The sequence below is a fragment of the Sinohyriopsis cumingii genome, chromosome 7 (genome assembly GCF_028554795.1).
Source record: "Sinohyriopsis cumingii isolate HCF-2022 chromosome 7, ASM2855479v2, whole genome shotgun sequence".
NCBI classification, from domain to species: domain Eukaryota; kingdom Metazoa; phylum Mollusca; class Bivalvia; order Unionida; family Unionidae; genus Sinohyriopsis; species Sinohyriopsis cumingii.
Window position 1 is genome coordinate 49,671,696 of NC_142967.1, and position 15,089 is coordinate 49,686,784.

Below are 15,089 nucleotides of genomic sequence, written 5' to 3' on the forward strand. Positions count from 1 at the left end.
CTTCCTGTACAGAATCAAATGAACAACTTTAGCTTCATTATTGTGTTCATTTCCAAGTAGACAAATAAGTAGTGCATGTGACCTCAAAATCAAGATGCATTGAAATGTCTACAAAATGCTGTTGCAAATCTAGATAAGTATTTTGGGTTAAATGGCAAATTGTCAGAGATTGTAATGAGATTCAGAAGAATGTTAAAGTTGCTAGAACTGGTAATTTGCATGAAACAGTAGTCAGATGTACGAAAGTGTGTGATGTTGTTGGCTTGGTGTATGGAATAAGACCTTTCCTTGGCCTGACATAATTTAGTTTCACTCTAATGGACAAACAAGAGCTATATGTCACTGGTGTAAAGAATTCAGAAAATTACATTCAGTGTGGCAACCACTGCTTCTTCACATGTGGAAATTTAGCCACTTCATGTGTGCCCAATCTGCTTCCGGGAGGGGACTGCAACTTTTGCTGGTGGGACTCCTAGTTTTAAAATCCTAGCGAGACCTCGGCATAAGTTATACGATTTTGAAAGATGTCTTTTTATTACATGATCTAATTTATGAATGGTGGGGAAAAAATGATGAATATGTATAACTTTTATTATTCTAGTTTTTGAGGGCCCCAAGATTAATTGTCATGTTTATTGTTCGGTATTTCAGGTAATTTAATCTATTATTTTTACCTTTATATCAAGAAGGTTCCTTATAATCTGTTTTAAAGGTATAGTTTCCCGATCTGGAACACTGACATATGAAGCTGTTCATCAAACCAGTCAGACTGGACTTGGACAGAGCCTCTGTATAGGAATAGGTGGAGATCCTTTCAATGGTACAAACTTTGTTGATTGTCTTGAAGTCTTCCTACAGGATCCAGAAACAGAAGGTAGGTGAAATGTTAAACATTGCATTTTTAGCTCATTGGCAGTCTTGAAGTCTTCCTACAGGATCCAAAAACAGAGGGTAGGTGAAATGTTAACCTTGCATTTTTAGCTTATTGGCAAAGCATAAGCAAGACACGAGTTTACATTTTCAGAATGAATTTTTATTTTGTTTTTGTTTTCATTGTGGATATAATTATATGTACATCACTTTGCCTGTTTAACCAGTGGTCTAAAAACAGGATATCTCTAGATGCGAGACATGTCTAAATATAACACCAGCCTCTGTTCTTCGAACAGCTACTTGACCAAAGGGTCTGTTGGCATTTTGACAGGCTGTAGAATCTGTAGAGTAATTCCTGATTTTGAGGATTTCAACTACTGATGAGTATGAAGACACTGAAACTCCTGATTTTGCTTGACATAATTCAAAATTAAAGGATTATTGCATGAGAGACACATTAACTGCGGAATTAGTTGATACTAAAGGGATTTTCTTAGTTTGTCTTTCTCATGCCTGTTATGTGAAATGAATATCTTTGACAGTTACATAATCTACTTTTTATATAGTAGTTTAGTACAGTTTTGAATGTGTGCTCACTGACTATAAAAGTAAAGGTGTCCGAAAAGATGACCTATACATAAAAAGTGAATGTGGTCACTGAAGGTTGAAAATAGTAATGGGACAGTGTCGCTGGTATTATCATGAAACTTTATATGCTCATTATATGGATTATTATGATGGTGTAGTCCTTAGAATATGCTTCAGTATATAGATGTGTCCTTTACTATTCACAGTCCTTAACTTTAAGTATTTGTATATTCACTCTGTTGTCATCATATTCTTTGTTCATTCATCAGTTATCCATATTCAGTTTCTGGGGCAAAATCTTTAAAACCATTTCAGATACCCATATGAAATTTTGTACACTTTTTGACTTGTGGTGTTACATGCCTTTCACTATTCACAGTTCTTCAGTTACAATATTTTTTAACATTTTTTTATTCATTTCCATCAAAAAATAACATTTCTTGGACTATATCTTCGAACTTACTCAAGATGTCTCATTGAAAGTAAGTACATATATTAGTGGTCAGAATGTGTCGTTCTCTGTTCACAGTTCTTAGTTTTCAATTTGTTTCTCTATTTATCTGTCAACCCATCCACTCTTTATCCACACTTTTGTCTCCAGGTCCAAACTCTAAAACAAATAGTGATGTAGATTAATTTATTGTTATTTTTGTGCCCTAACATATTTGTAACTATTCATTTTCATTATTTTAGCATTTTTATTTGTTTGTCTGTTCATCAACCATCCACCATTCACACATTAATTTCAGGAACAAAACTTGACTACTTTCACTTCCCTGTATATAATTGGTGCATATAAACATCCATTATCTGAAAGCTTTGACAAACCCTTCTGTTAGCAGACCTTATGAGGTGGAAAGAAAGGAGCAGATGACTTTGTTGTTTTGTTACCATCAGCCCACTGCTCCCTTATATGATTTGTCAAATGGAGAGAAATGTGTCTGTCTGCTTGTCTGTCTGTCTCTTGGTAATCATTTTCATTTTTGGAACATACCTCTCAAACTCTTAAGATAGATTAGCCAAATTTTGTAGTCATGTCAAGCAAGTTGTGTTGAGGTATTTTTAGTTTAATTTACATTTATAATATACAAGGCCGATGGATCAGAAACGAGTTTTACAACTTACATATTAACCGCTCTTTTGGTTTAAAAATGGTTACATCTGCCTCAAATGCAGGAGGTCACAGGTTCGAACCCAAGCCAAGTCATACCAAAGCCTTAGAAAATAGTAATAGCAGCTACCTCGCTTGGCGCTCAGCGTTAAGAGGTTAATGTTAGGATTGGTGACCTGTAGACAGAATAATGTGACTGGGTGGAACATCATGCTACATGTCTGCAGCATGATGCCCCAATGCTAGACACCTCTATAAACTGCCACACTGCAGACATTGTTAAAACTATGTTAAAAAGGTAAATCATGCACACACAGTTTACATTTTCCTTACCATTGTAATATTACATATCTGGCACTCTGTAAAGGTATATAAAGTTAAATATTTTATGAGGGAGAGAGTCTGGTGTAGTCAGATTAGTAAAACAATGTTTCAGATTTATTCAGGGCAATATAGATGTATTTGTATCTCAGTGCATGAGATTATAAATTTGTATATCTTCATATTTTTAAGCAGTTTTGCATTTTCTCTTGTATTAACATATTTCGTTCAGTAATACATGCATGCAAACAATTTCCATTCCAGTGTCAGAAAATACTTTATGTATTTTGTTTTTATACAAATCTTCACTTGCAAAGAAAGTGATAATTATTCTCTATAGGATATCTGTTTGTGCATGAAGTGTGTCTTTTGGTACTTAGAAATTTGTGCATTTAGTATTTTTTGTGCTATCATGGAAACAAATTGTAGCAATAATAGTATGAATTTGAGAGTGTTATGCCACAGATAGCCTCGGTTACAGTCTGTTCAATTTTCTTAAAGTTTTAATTTTTCGGCCTGGGGAGACTGCTCCAGTGGCCTAGTGGTTAGAGCATCCACCTCGGATGCAGGAGGTTGTGGGTTCAATCCCCGGCCAAGTCATACCAAAGACTTAACAAAAATGACACTAACAGCTGCCTCGCTTGGCGCTCAGCATTTAGAGGTTATTGTTAGGACTGGTCGGCCTGGTGTCAGGATAATGTGACTGGGTGGGACATTGTACTACATGTCTGCGGCATGATGCCCCAGTGCTAGATGTCACTATAAACTGTGACAGTGCAGACATTGTAGAGATGTGACTGAAAAATATTTTAAAGCTCCATTAAAAATCAAAATTACACACACACACATGGCCTGGGGACATGTAAAAAAAATAAGTGCATCGCCTTCTGTTTTACCCCTCAAATTAAATGGGCTAATTTCATGTTTAATAATTCTGATTATGTTGTCACTACTTTAAAATATACAGTATCCTCATTGCTTTATTTTGAATTGATTGCCATATCCGCTTCCCCTATTCTGAAAATTAGAATTTCTTACAATTGCTTTTACAGTGGATTTTATTGCAATGGAAGATTTTGACAGACAGTTGTTGGTTGTGTCAGAGTAAATTTTATTGCAGTGGAAGATTTTGACACATTTGTTGATTGTGTGAGAGTGGATTTTGTTGCAGTGGAAGATTTTGACAGTTGTTGGTTGTGTAAGAGTGAATTTTATTGCAATGGAAGATTTTGACAGACAATTGTTGGTTGTGTAAGAGTGGATTGTATTGCAATGGAAGATTTTGACAGACAATTGTTGGTTGTGTCAGAGTAGATTTTGTTGCAATGGAAGATTTTGAATGACAGTTGTTAGTTGTGTCAGAGTGGATTTTATTGCAATGGAAGATTTTGACAGTTGTTTTTTGCGTCAGAGTAGATTTTGTTGCAATGGAAGATTTTGAATGACAATTGTTGGTTTTGTCAGAGCGGATTTTATTGCAGTGGAAGATTTTGACAGACAGTTGTTGGTTGTATCAGAGAAGCATGGTATACAATTAGGTATCCTTGTCTTATTTTGGAAAATATAATAGTCCTGTGTTAATTGGCTTTCAATAGAATTGATCATGACGTAAAACATCTTGCATGTCCGCAGGCATTGGTATCCCCACAGTCTCAGTAGGGTGCATTAATTAATGATATTCTATTTTCAGCAGATTATTGGCTGGGGGTATAAAAGGAAAAGAATACACTGATAAAGCAAACATATATCAACGACTGTACCCAAGTTACACCATAGCATACTATCATGAGTACTTTTAAAACTGAGATTTTTTTTACATAAGGTACTTTCAGTATGAGTTGAACCAGCGGCATCTGTCATCACTAAAGATGTCAGAATTTTAGGAAACTTCTACCAGGTACCCATCAATTCTAACGACCTGTTACCCTGGTACCCAATCAAGGGGAAATTGTATTAAATGTGAACCTGAACGTCTTTATTGTAGGTTCACACATGCAAACCCCCAAGAGAGGTATAAGCATAATTATTACTAATATAAGTGACAAAAAAGCATAATCTGAGCATGAAAAGAGAATCTATATATTACATGCCATAATTACAGAAAACTTAATGAAACATGTTCATTTATTTTTGCCACTTACCTGGATCTGCAGTTAAAATTTTTGTCACAAATTGGCTAAATCCATGTTGATTGGTAGTTAGTATGAAAGTATAGACACAAAAGAAATTGATAAATTATGAATGTATAACACTCACTTTAACTAGACTACATGTCTTCAGTAATTTTCATGAATATTCATAACATCCACAAATGATGACTGTTTTATAATTTCACTGTTGAATTTTTATTCAAAAATTTTAAAGTGCTATTCATTTTTCCTTTTCCGGATGCAACACCTTTTTAACAAAGTTTCTCTTCTCTAACATCATTTAGTCATATAACATCCATGAGGCAGATCAGTAAAACCCATTTATTATGATATCTGGTGCCATTTATTTTCAATTTAGACTGGTCTGCTATAATTGTAGTATCAAAATAGAATGAGTTACATGGTTTCACACTCAAGAAATCTGTTTTCTTGGAACTGTTTCATTACATACCGGTACTATAAATTGAAAATAGAGGTCTGAAGATGAATACACTACTATTAGGGTTGTTTCCAATTTGACAATTAGTCATATATGTACTGTATAATTATACAAAAATAAGTTGTAAATAGATTTAGTACATCATTTTCCTTTTGCCAGTGAGAAGGCAGTATTCCATTCACTTAGTTGCACTTGCATATTAAGTGGGTATGATCATGGCAATGTCGAGTGGTAGTGTGGGGAAATTGTTTGGCATTACTTAAAGGTATGACAGTAAACCAGACATTGGAGAGGTATAAAAGTGGAATGCCTGAGCTAAGCATTGGTACCAAATTTATTATGCTCTGCGAAATCTAGCTTGAAATACCAGCATTGATTCTTAAATAGGATGTACAAGAAAGGAGAGAAGTGTCCTTCCATGTATTATTATGTAGTACATGTATGACAAGTAAGTTGTAAGCAACAATATGAGCCCCTGTGACAGTGAATAAATGCACATGTGACACAAGCTTTGAACTGAGTCATTATTATCTGTCTTGATCTGAACTGGGAAATTTTTTTAAGGGTACCCAGTTGTCAATTTTATTACCTGGGTTATTATCGTTGTGCAAATACCCAGGCATCTTTAGTCATCATCCTTATTATGAATTTCATTTATTTATAGGTATTGTATTAATTGGTGAAATTGGAGGAGGAGCAGAGGAAAAAGCTGCTGATTATCTTAAAAACAACAATATTGTGAGTCGGATATTTTTCTGATGTTTTTATTTTACTTTACTGTTTGATTAATAAGTAGACAATTTGCAGTTAAAATTGATATTGGTACATGCATTAAAATTGAAGATGTAGTAATCCACAAAAATTACTGAATTGTTGAGCTATGATGTTGGAAAAACATTAGCTTTTTCATGTCAGCATCAAATGGGAACGGAGCATATAGTATCCATGCATATGTACATGCATCTGTCTGGCTCCGTATGTACATATTTTGTGGCTTGGTTAAGGTTTATTTGATATATATATATAAAAATCTAAAAATGGTACATTATGTCGCCATTGTGTCTGTATGCGGAATCTTTGTTATTACAACACCATCCAACAAAATAGGTCATATTGGTGGGTATTTGTGTTTCATGAACATGTTTCTAGGTCAGTATTTGTAAACCATGCAAAAATTCATCTGTCTATTTTGATGTTGCAAGATGCATGGAGGCATAGCAAAGTCCGTAACCTTTAATTTGGAGCTATCATTAGCATCAACCTTGGTTAAATTTACTAGGACCGGTTGTGATAACCAAACTTTACTCTCCAAAATGTCAAGAGGCATCCCATAGCCAGCTCTTTAACATAGCTTCTATACATCAATCATTAAAAGATTTCACTGTTAATATTGCAATGTCAGTTGTTTTAAAATTTCTGGTTATATTAAATAAATAACTGAGATATTATTTATTGTACAAAAGTAAAGTACTTTGTACTTTTGATTGTAATGGTCTCAGAGATTACTTCTCGCATTAAGGAACTCTCCCTATGTCTGTTTAGTCAAACCTGTCCTAACAGTCACCTATGTTCAGTGATCACCTGGTCACAATGGCCATTCTAATCTACCCCCCCCCCCGTAAATTTCCTATATAAATGTCATGTAATCAGCAGTCACTTTCCTTCCATTATCAGGAGCCATGTGTTTCCTAACCAAGCGATGTTTTCACCCTGCCTTCATCAGAAATTTGTATATATATATATATATATATATATATATACACACACAGGAAGAATTAGAGTGAGGATACAGCAATCTTAGTAATATTGTGTGGAACTTATTAATTTATGATTTTGTTATTTTCTTTTTGCTATAAAGTTACACTAAATACATGTATCTTGATAGTATACTACTACTGCTCATAACAATACACGCACACTGATGCAAAACAATAATAATGAAATACAGATAATGCTTATGCCATTTGGTGCATAGTTCATGCATTTGTCATTGTCCAAATTTGAGAGCTGAACCTGGGGACCTGTCTACAAAGGCCATGATATATTCCCATGGGTGGCTGAATCATTATCTGAATCAAAGCAGCACTTAACTGACTTCACCAGTATAAGCTACTTTTTCTTCTATACACAGTGTAATATATTCCAAGTGGAGTAAATAGTTCAGTAATAACCAGTTCACTAGTTTTTAAAGTGATGCTTCACTGACTTCACCTCAAGACCCCACAACCCCCCGCCTTAAAATTTTTTCAGCTTTCATAATGGAAGACCAAAATCATGTCTGTTAACAGCAGCAGTCAATTTACAGCTCACAGAAAGAGATGCATTGCTCTCCACTTCCCCATCCTGAAAGAGCATCACAAAACCATGCTTAGATTGTCCTCATTGGCCACATTTAGGAAGTACACAAGTTGGGGGTGTCATGAACGACAAATTCATGTTCAAGCCCAGCATGTTCTGGGCAGACTAAATCATCCTAAAAGACTCAGTTAAACATGATGAGAACTATAGCTACCTTCTAGGTCATTTGGCAACATCTTAGTAACACAGCATTATTCCGTCTGCTGGATTTGCAAAATCATAGTAGAAATACACCCTCCCAATCTCTCTGCAGTCATATCATGTTAACACAGCATGCATTCTGCGCCAGTAGTGACTGAAATATAGATGGGCATTTGGCACCAAGCTTTATATCTCAGGGGAGGTAACTCTATCACCATTTTAGGCAGATAACTTGAGCTTTCATAGCTACATTTTTATCTTGGGAGGGTTGGATTTGTGAGGTAGTGGTTGTATTCATACGGTATTATGATCATATAACTGTTATTGAAGAAAGATATTCTACTCAAACAAATGGTTTCTTGAAAATTAAGAATTAATCAAATATCCCACATTTCATTGATTTTAATCCATTCTTTTTTTTTCAGCACACATTAATACATTTTTTGAAAAACCAGAAAGGTATGCTTCAGATAAAGCTAATATTTGCAAATCAGTTCAGACATTTTATTCTATTCTTATGTTCAAGACCCTTTCTTTATGTTAAATTCTGTCACAAAATATGTTGAGTCTTTGTATTTCTTTCATATTTTCAGGGAAATAATGCTAAGCCAGTAGTGTCTTTTATTGCTGGGCTTACGGCACCACCTGGCAGGAGAATGGGTCATGCAGGTGCTATAATTGCAGGAGGCAAAGGTGGTGCAGAAGAGAAGATAGAGGCATTGAAAGCAGCTAATGTACAAGTTACACTGTCACCAGCTCAGATGGGAGTTCTCATGGCCAAGGTAAATACAGTGTGCTTTTCAGATTTCCAGATCAGATCATGCACACATCATTGCAAGCATTGGAGACAATCCAGTATGCTTCTTTATCACCTGTGTCATCAACAAAACCATGTCACAATCTCCAGTACATAAATGAAAATGCCTTTTTTATGTCGTGTTTGAAAGAGAAACTTTTATTTGCCCAGATAGAATGAAAGTTCATTTTGGGTCACAGTTGCAAGAAGATTTTACTGGTACTTTTAGTGATTGGCTAAGCAATCATATGCATATGAGAAACAAGGAAATTTCTGCACAGGCAGCCATAGGTGATAAAGGAGCATAGCATATTTTCTTCTTCAAACACATTATCTGATCGCAATACTTTAGGAGAACTACTTCTACCTTACAAGTCTCAGATGAAAACTTTTTACTTAAAAAGCTAAGAATTATCTGCTGACATAGTTGGCAGTTAGAGTGACCTCCTTTTGATACCATGATTGGCGCCAAATCCTATTAAATCATCAGTTACTACTTCCGCTCATGCCAAGTAGCACATTCTCTGCAGAGGCCTTACAAACTCCATACAAGCAGTTTGGAACTTTTCTACCTTAATAAAAGTTGGTGGAGTTTTGTCTTCGAAAGGAAATATACTCTATCTATTAATTCCAACTTTTCTGTTCTTCTGTCATTGACAGTAAAGCTTCTAAGTTTTCAAAGTTATCACTTTGCCATCTTCACACTCTTTGGCACCTTTGGTACATACTTGTGCAGGTCACAATGGTGTCCCCTCACAGTTCTATAACTATATTAATAAGTGTGGGTCTGGTGCTTGAGAAAATTCATATAATATTGCTGTATAATTTCTTCTAAGTCTGGATGCATATGAGTGAGTTTTCAAATGGTGGAGGATCCCTTGAGTGAGATGACCCTTCCACCTTAAAGGTGTATGAAGGCAATGAAATATATTCTCATTGGTGTGCACAATGCTTATACCACGTAGGCATCAGTGCCTCAATAGCTAACTTCCAATGGCTCTTTGCACGACAGTTTTAACACTAGTCACATTTAAAACCTACTGTTACTCTGTATTATCATGAAAAAGAGGATATCAGACAAATCAAAGACCTATCCAATCTTCTGTTTAATTTGGATTACACATTCAAATGACACTGGATCCTTATCATGAGTGCTAACCTGGCTAAACAAGACACCATTTGAACTGCTCACAAGAGCTTCAGTGGTTCACCTCTCATATAATTACTGCCTGCTCACTGCATTGATGAATGGCAGGCAGAATTAGAGTACATGTCCTGTTGGTGGACTCATTTACATGCAATTCTGAAAAGATGAGTCGGTATCACTCATGACACCCCCTGCTTTCATTGCCCAGAATAGGCTAACGTTCATGGGTTATCAGAATTTGGTAATAATTCCTATCTACTGTAGACACTTCATTTCAAGATCATCTACAGTACCTAGTGCAAGCTCTGGTACTTGAGGAAGACCAAGCCATTGTGTCAAGAAAGATCACACCCCAAAGAGGGAAAGGATAATATATTAAGACAGACACTTTCATCATGGATAGAGTGGGCTATTTGTTCTGTTTATTGGAAATAACCCCAACAAATGAATTTGCTATGCATCTCAATTCACAAAGTTATGACAGTTGCCACAAACATTGCATATGATCGAAACTGTTCTCTATTATTATATATGCCATGAGATGTGAGTACATTTACCAGATTTTGTCTCTGAGATATTTCATCCTAAAAGGCACAACTTAATCTGGTGGGACCTGCAGCTGTGGAGTGAAATGTTACCTTCCTGGGTTATCTGACAGCATCATAAGGACATGGCTTCGCAACTTTTTCCATTTCGAGGCTCGGAGTGGTCTAAAGCGCTCTCCATTACGGATCACTGCCAGCTCACCTCTGTCTGCATAGGTTCGGGTCTCGGAATCGGCCAATGTGGGTATGTGAGAAAGCTTGCAAGTAGCTTCTTGAGGGTCAGTGGTTCTTTCCGGGGATTTCCCGGGTTCTTCCTCCACCATTAATACTGGCCGCCTTGTATAGCCTATCGTGTGCTGAAAAATGACGTTAAACCCTACAACAACAACAACAACAACTTTTTCCCTTTCAAAGCCACTCCCATACATATGGAATTTATTTTCCAGTCAAGGTTATCTAAAAGCTGTCTCATATACCTTATTACAATGCAGATCTCTCTAGGATAAGGGGATATATCTCCTGTCCCTCTTACCTATTCTTATAAAGTATTAAGATTTAGGTAACATATTTGAAGAAGCAGCCAGTTTTATCTAGTAAATATGTTTCTTTGATAATACTTAATACTTACCTGCTCCCAGATTAAAACGTTTTAGTTTCAAAGCTAAAAGTTATCTGCCCACCTGATGACTTTTTGATTGGATGGTCCTATCATCATGGGGTTTTCACTGAAAGACTTCATCTGATGACTTCTTGATTGGATGGTCCTATCTCTCTGTCTCTCTTTCTCTCATGTTTGATGTCATTTCTCTCTCTCATGTTTGATGTCACTTTGCACACCAGCTTCATCTAAGAACTCACTGTCAGATATTCTCTCCAGTATATAAGATATAGTTGTCCACCTCAACTAACTTTAATTTCTTAGCCTAGATAAACTGAAATGCACATAAACTAAAATGCACATAAACTGCATAAACTGAAATGCACATAAACTGCATAATATGAAATGCACATTAACTGCCCATTGCTACTTATGGCACTCACCCATTATCCACAGGTGCAGAGCAACAATTTTTGCCAAAAATGACTGTTTTTCTTAAAATTACAAACATATGTAGGCATTTTTTAATAATTTAAAATATATAGCAATAAATCATTCTGGATATTTTATAAATGGACTATCATTTCATACTTCAAGTTGTAAAAGTAGTTCCAGGCTGGGTGTGTGATACGGAAAATATAAACGTGTGATATGGAATCACAGATTGAATATCTGTATCGCACGCCAGAACAGGCAAGTAAGATTAAATGGGTATTAATACAATTTTATTTGTAATATTCACCATTAATTTGTGAGATACACAATCATTTTATAATAACAGAAAGTTAATTTGTTGAATTATTTTGTCATGAATAATGAAAACATGATGCTCATATCATTTAAGTCATAACAATATTCCTCAGGAATTTCTGTTTATTCGTTATGGAAACTACTGATGTACCAGTACACGGAAAAAGTACCATGTTACATACCACAGAAACAAAACACATTAAACTGGTATATCAGCAATAGCGGGCACCCTCTATCCAGTTCATAGGGTTTTCACCAGAAGACTTGTTTTTATGACTAGATGGTCCTAAATAAAAATGGTGCAGATCTGATACAGAGTATGGCCACCACAGTAGACATTTTGAAAATCGTGTTATCTCATGTCCTCCTGAATGGATGGTTATATCAGCTTGGGGTTTTCAATAAAAGACCTTGTGATGTTTACTTGGTCTGAAACGAAAATGGTGTTAATCTGATGGCCATCATGGCAGCCATCTCAAAAAATCTTTTTACTGTTACTCCAGAATAGGTTGTCAAATCAACATGGCTTTTCCACCAGTAGGCTTCGTATACTGTCTTCTTTTTCCTAACTGAAAATGGTGCCAATCTGATATCCACTGCAGCAGCTAGTTTGAAAATCTGGTTATTGCTTTAGAAAATCAGAGATGGCTTCAATAAACAGCAGTTGAAGGGAAGAAATGGTCTTATCATGAAGTCCACCAGTACATTCTTTTCAGCTATTAGAGCATCAGTCCCTTCTGGGGACTCTTGTGAATGGATTGCCATGAAGCTTAGGAAGTGTCATGATGTTATGTAATGATTGTTATCTAATGATGTGCATATTTATTAATCACTATGCTGTAGTGGCTTTTGTTAGAGTTATAGCCCTTTTTTATACTTGGAGCTTGATGTAATAGATGGCTACAGAACTTTGCACATATTTTGGTTATTATATCAAGATGCACACATAAAAAAATTATGGTCCTCTCAAAACTTGTATCGAGTTGTTGTTCATTCTCACTTGGAGCTAGATTTTAATGTATAATAGATTCTTCTGAACACACAACCAGTCTTAGTTTTCAGTGGATTGCCATGGAACATTTTTACATTGCAAGTCTCACAGTTTACTATCAGTAGCCTTGGAAGTTTTATATATGCAAGTCTGAAAGTGATCTTTTGTACATGTGTCTCAGTTCTCAATGGATTGCCATGGAACTATTTGACCTATGATAGTCAGTTTTTAGTGGATTGCATTGGAACCTTTGTATACGAGTCTCTGTGTTTTTGATGGACTGCCATGGAACTTTTTGTACCTGTGATTTTCAATTTTCAGTGGATTTCCGTGGAACTTACGTATCCATTAGTCTCTGTACCCATTAGTCTCTGTTTTCAATGAATTGCCACAGAACGTTTGTACATATGATGGCCAACATTGGGAGATGGGCATATTGAAAAGTCCTTGTGCTCTTGAAGTTTTTATCATGGTTATTGACCTTTTTGTCCTGTAGTTGAAGACACTGTAGGACAGAATCTTGTGAACTCAATTTTTCTTGCAGTCTTTTATGGATCACTGTGAAACTTGGTACATATTATGGTCATTATCTAATCGTGCACAAATTGACCAATCGCGTGCCCCTGATTTTTTGAAGAGTTTTTACCTTTTGTGTCTTACAGCTTGATACATCTAACAGCTTTTAGTGGATTGTTGTGAAGCTTTGTATATTTTTTATCTCATTACCAAGATATATTCATGTTGACCAGTCATTAATCTCACACAGTTTTCACAAAGTTGGTGCCATTTTTTTATTTTTAATACAGACTTTTCCCCACCATGGGAGAGAGGTGGAGGTATAACTATGTGAGCAAAATTCCTCATTTCTTTTCTAATTATTGGGGAGGTTTTCTTTCTTTTTGTTTTCTTTTTTGGAGGCTTGCATATATTTTCAAAATGTTAGTTTACACTTTATATTTTTTAAAGGAAAATTTCATTTTACACTTTAATTCTGATTCATCTTGTCATCATAGGAGTGCAGTTTCTTTTTTCTATGTTTCTCCTTTAGTATTCATCCATTGTTCTTGAATACTTTCTTTAAATTTTCAAAGTGTGCATCTAACATGTATCGCCTTATAGGCATTGTAAAATGACATATAAATCCACTTTTTAAAATAATTTTCGCTTTACTTTTCCATCATTCAGATGTATTAAAATGCACATTAAATAATGTGGTTTTTTAATTTATTTTGCAGGCAATGAACAGTCGGATGAGATAAATTTGCTAATTAGACAAAGAATTCCTGCAAGCTTAACAAAGAGCCAGTTTTGTCTCAGAAGCAAATTCCACAAAGAGAAACTACTGTACAGTGCTTCATAATTTTGTATTCCCACTGTACTTACATGTATGGTCAGATTCTGTTGATTCATGTTTTGGTGAGAAAATTATGTGATAAAGTTTTCAAATTAAAATAGCAAAAAAATATATTTGCTTTGCAGTGCTTTTTTTCCTACTTAATACAGTCTGTTGTTAGGTCTTTTTGTAAAAATCCATGGTTATGAATAATTTGTTTATTTAAACAACAGTTTACTCTACATTTCAAATATTTTTGGCTCCTTAACTTGAAAATACTTGAATTAAAAATTAACAAGATCACCACAGAGCCTCAAAAGGACGGATGGAACCTCTTGGTGCATTATGTCCAGCATTATTTCTTGATTTATTTCAGGTTCTCTGACTATAGTACAGTGATGTATAGTAGAGTGTAAGTGCAGCAAAAAGTGTTGATAATTGATAACATTTGGTGTAATATAAGAATTTGTGACCTAAATATGGTACGATGTATAAACTTGAATGTGCTCAAAAGGTTTTTAGTCCTATGTGCTAGTGATTATTTTTCAAAATCATAAAAAATTATCCTTTTTTATCTTTGTGTTTGTTTGTGTGTGTACATGCACATGCACACACGTGCACATGAACTAGATGTTAATTTCCACATAACTAGCAAGGAGGTTCCTGTACATTGGGAGTGATTCCTTTGAGAATTCCATCCATTTTTGGCTCATCAGGCCCTAAGTCCATGTCAGCTTTTAGCATGGCCCTTTGTTGTGCATTTTCATTCATCCATTATGTTGACTATGAACATATTCTTTTTAACAAATTTACATCAGTTTTGCACTATCAGTATGGGATTGCTAATTTCCCACGTTTTTTTTTTCCTTTCTCCCCCAGATGTTGAATTCTGGGTGTTCTTTTTTTTGTCATGAAAAAATCTGCCTACATTATTACTTTGGTGCATGA

At 35.3% G+C, this 15,089-nt stretch overlaps 1 protein-coding gene across 3 annotated transcripts in view; it reads left to right on the plus strand.

Annotated features, from left to right (window-relative positions):
• The window catches only part of LOC149795191 (succinate--CoA ligase [ADP/GDP-forming] subunit alpha, mitochondrial-like), a 48,116-nt gene extending 33,843 nt beyond the window's left edge, over positions 1-14,273 (plus strand). For all 3 annotated transcript variants that reach the window (XM_089964925.1, XM_089964926.1, XM_089964924.1), the window contains 4 exons: positions 713-874; positions 6,147-6,220; positions 8,575-8,763; positions 14,044-14,273. In XM_089964925.1, coding sequence (XP_089821051.1) covers positions 713-874; positions 6,147-6,220; positions 8,575-8,763; positions 14,044-14,067 — 449 coding nt within the window. In that variant the 3' untranslated portion in view covers positions 14,068-14,273. The remainder of the gene's footprint in view (positions 1-712; positions 875-6,146; positions 6,221-8,574; positions 8,764-14,043) is intronic.
• The last annotated feature ends 816 nt before the right edge of the window (positions 14,274-15,089 follow it).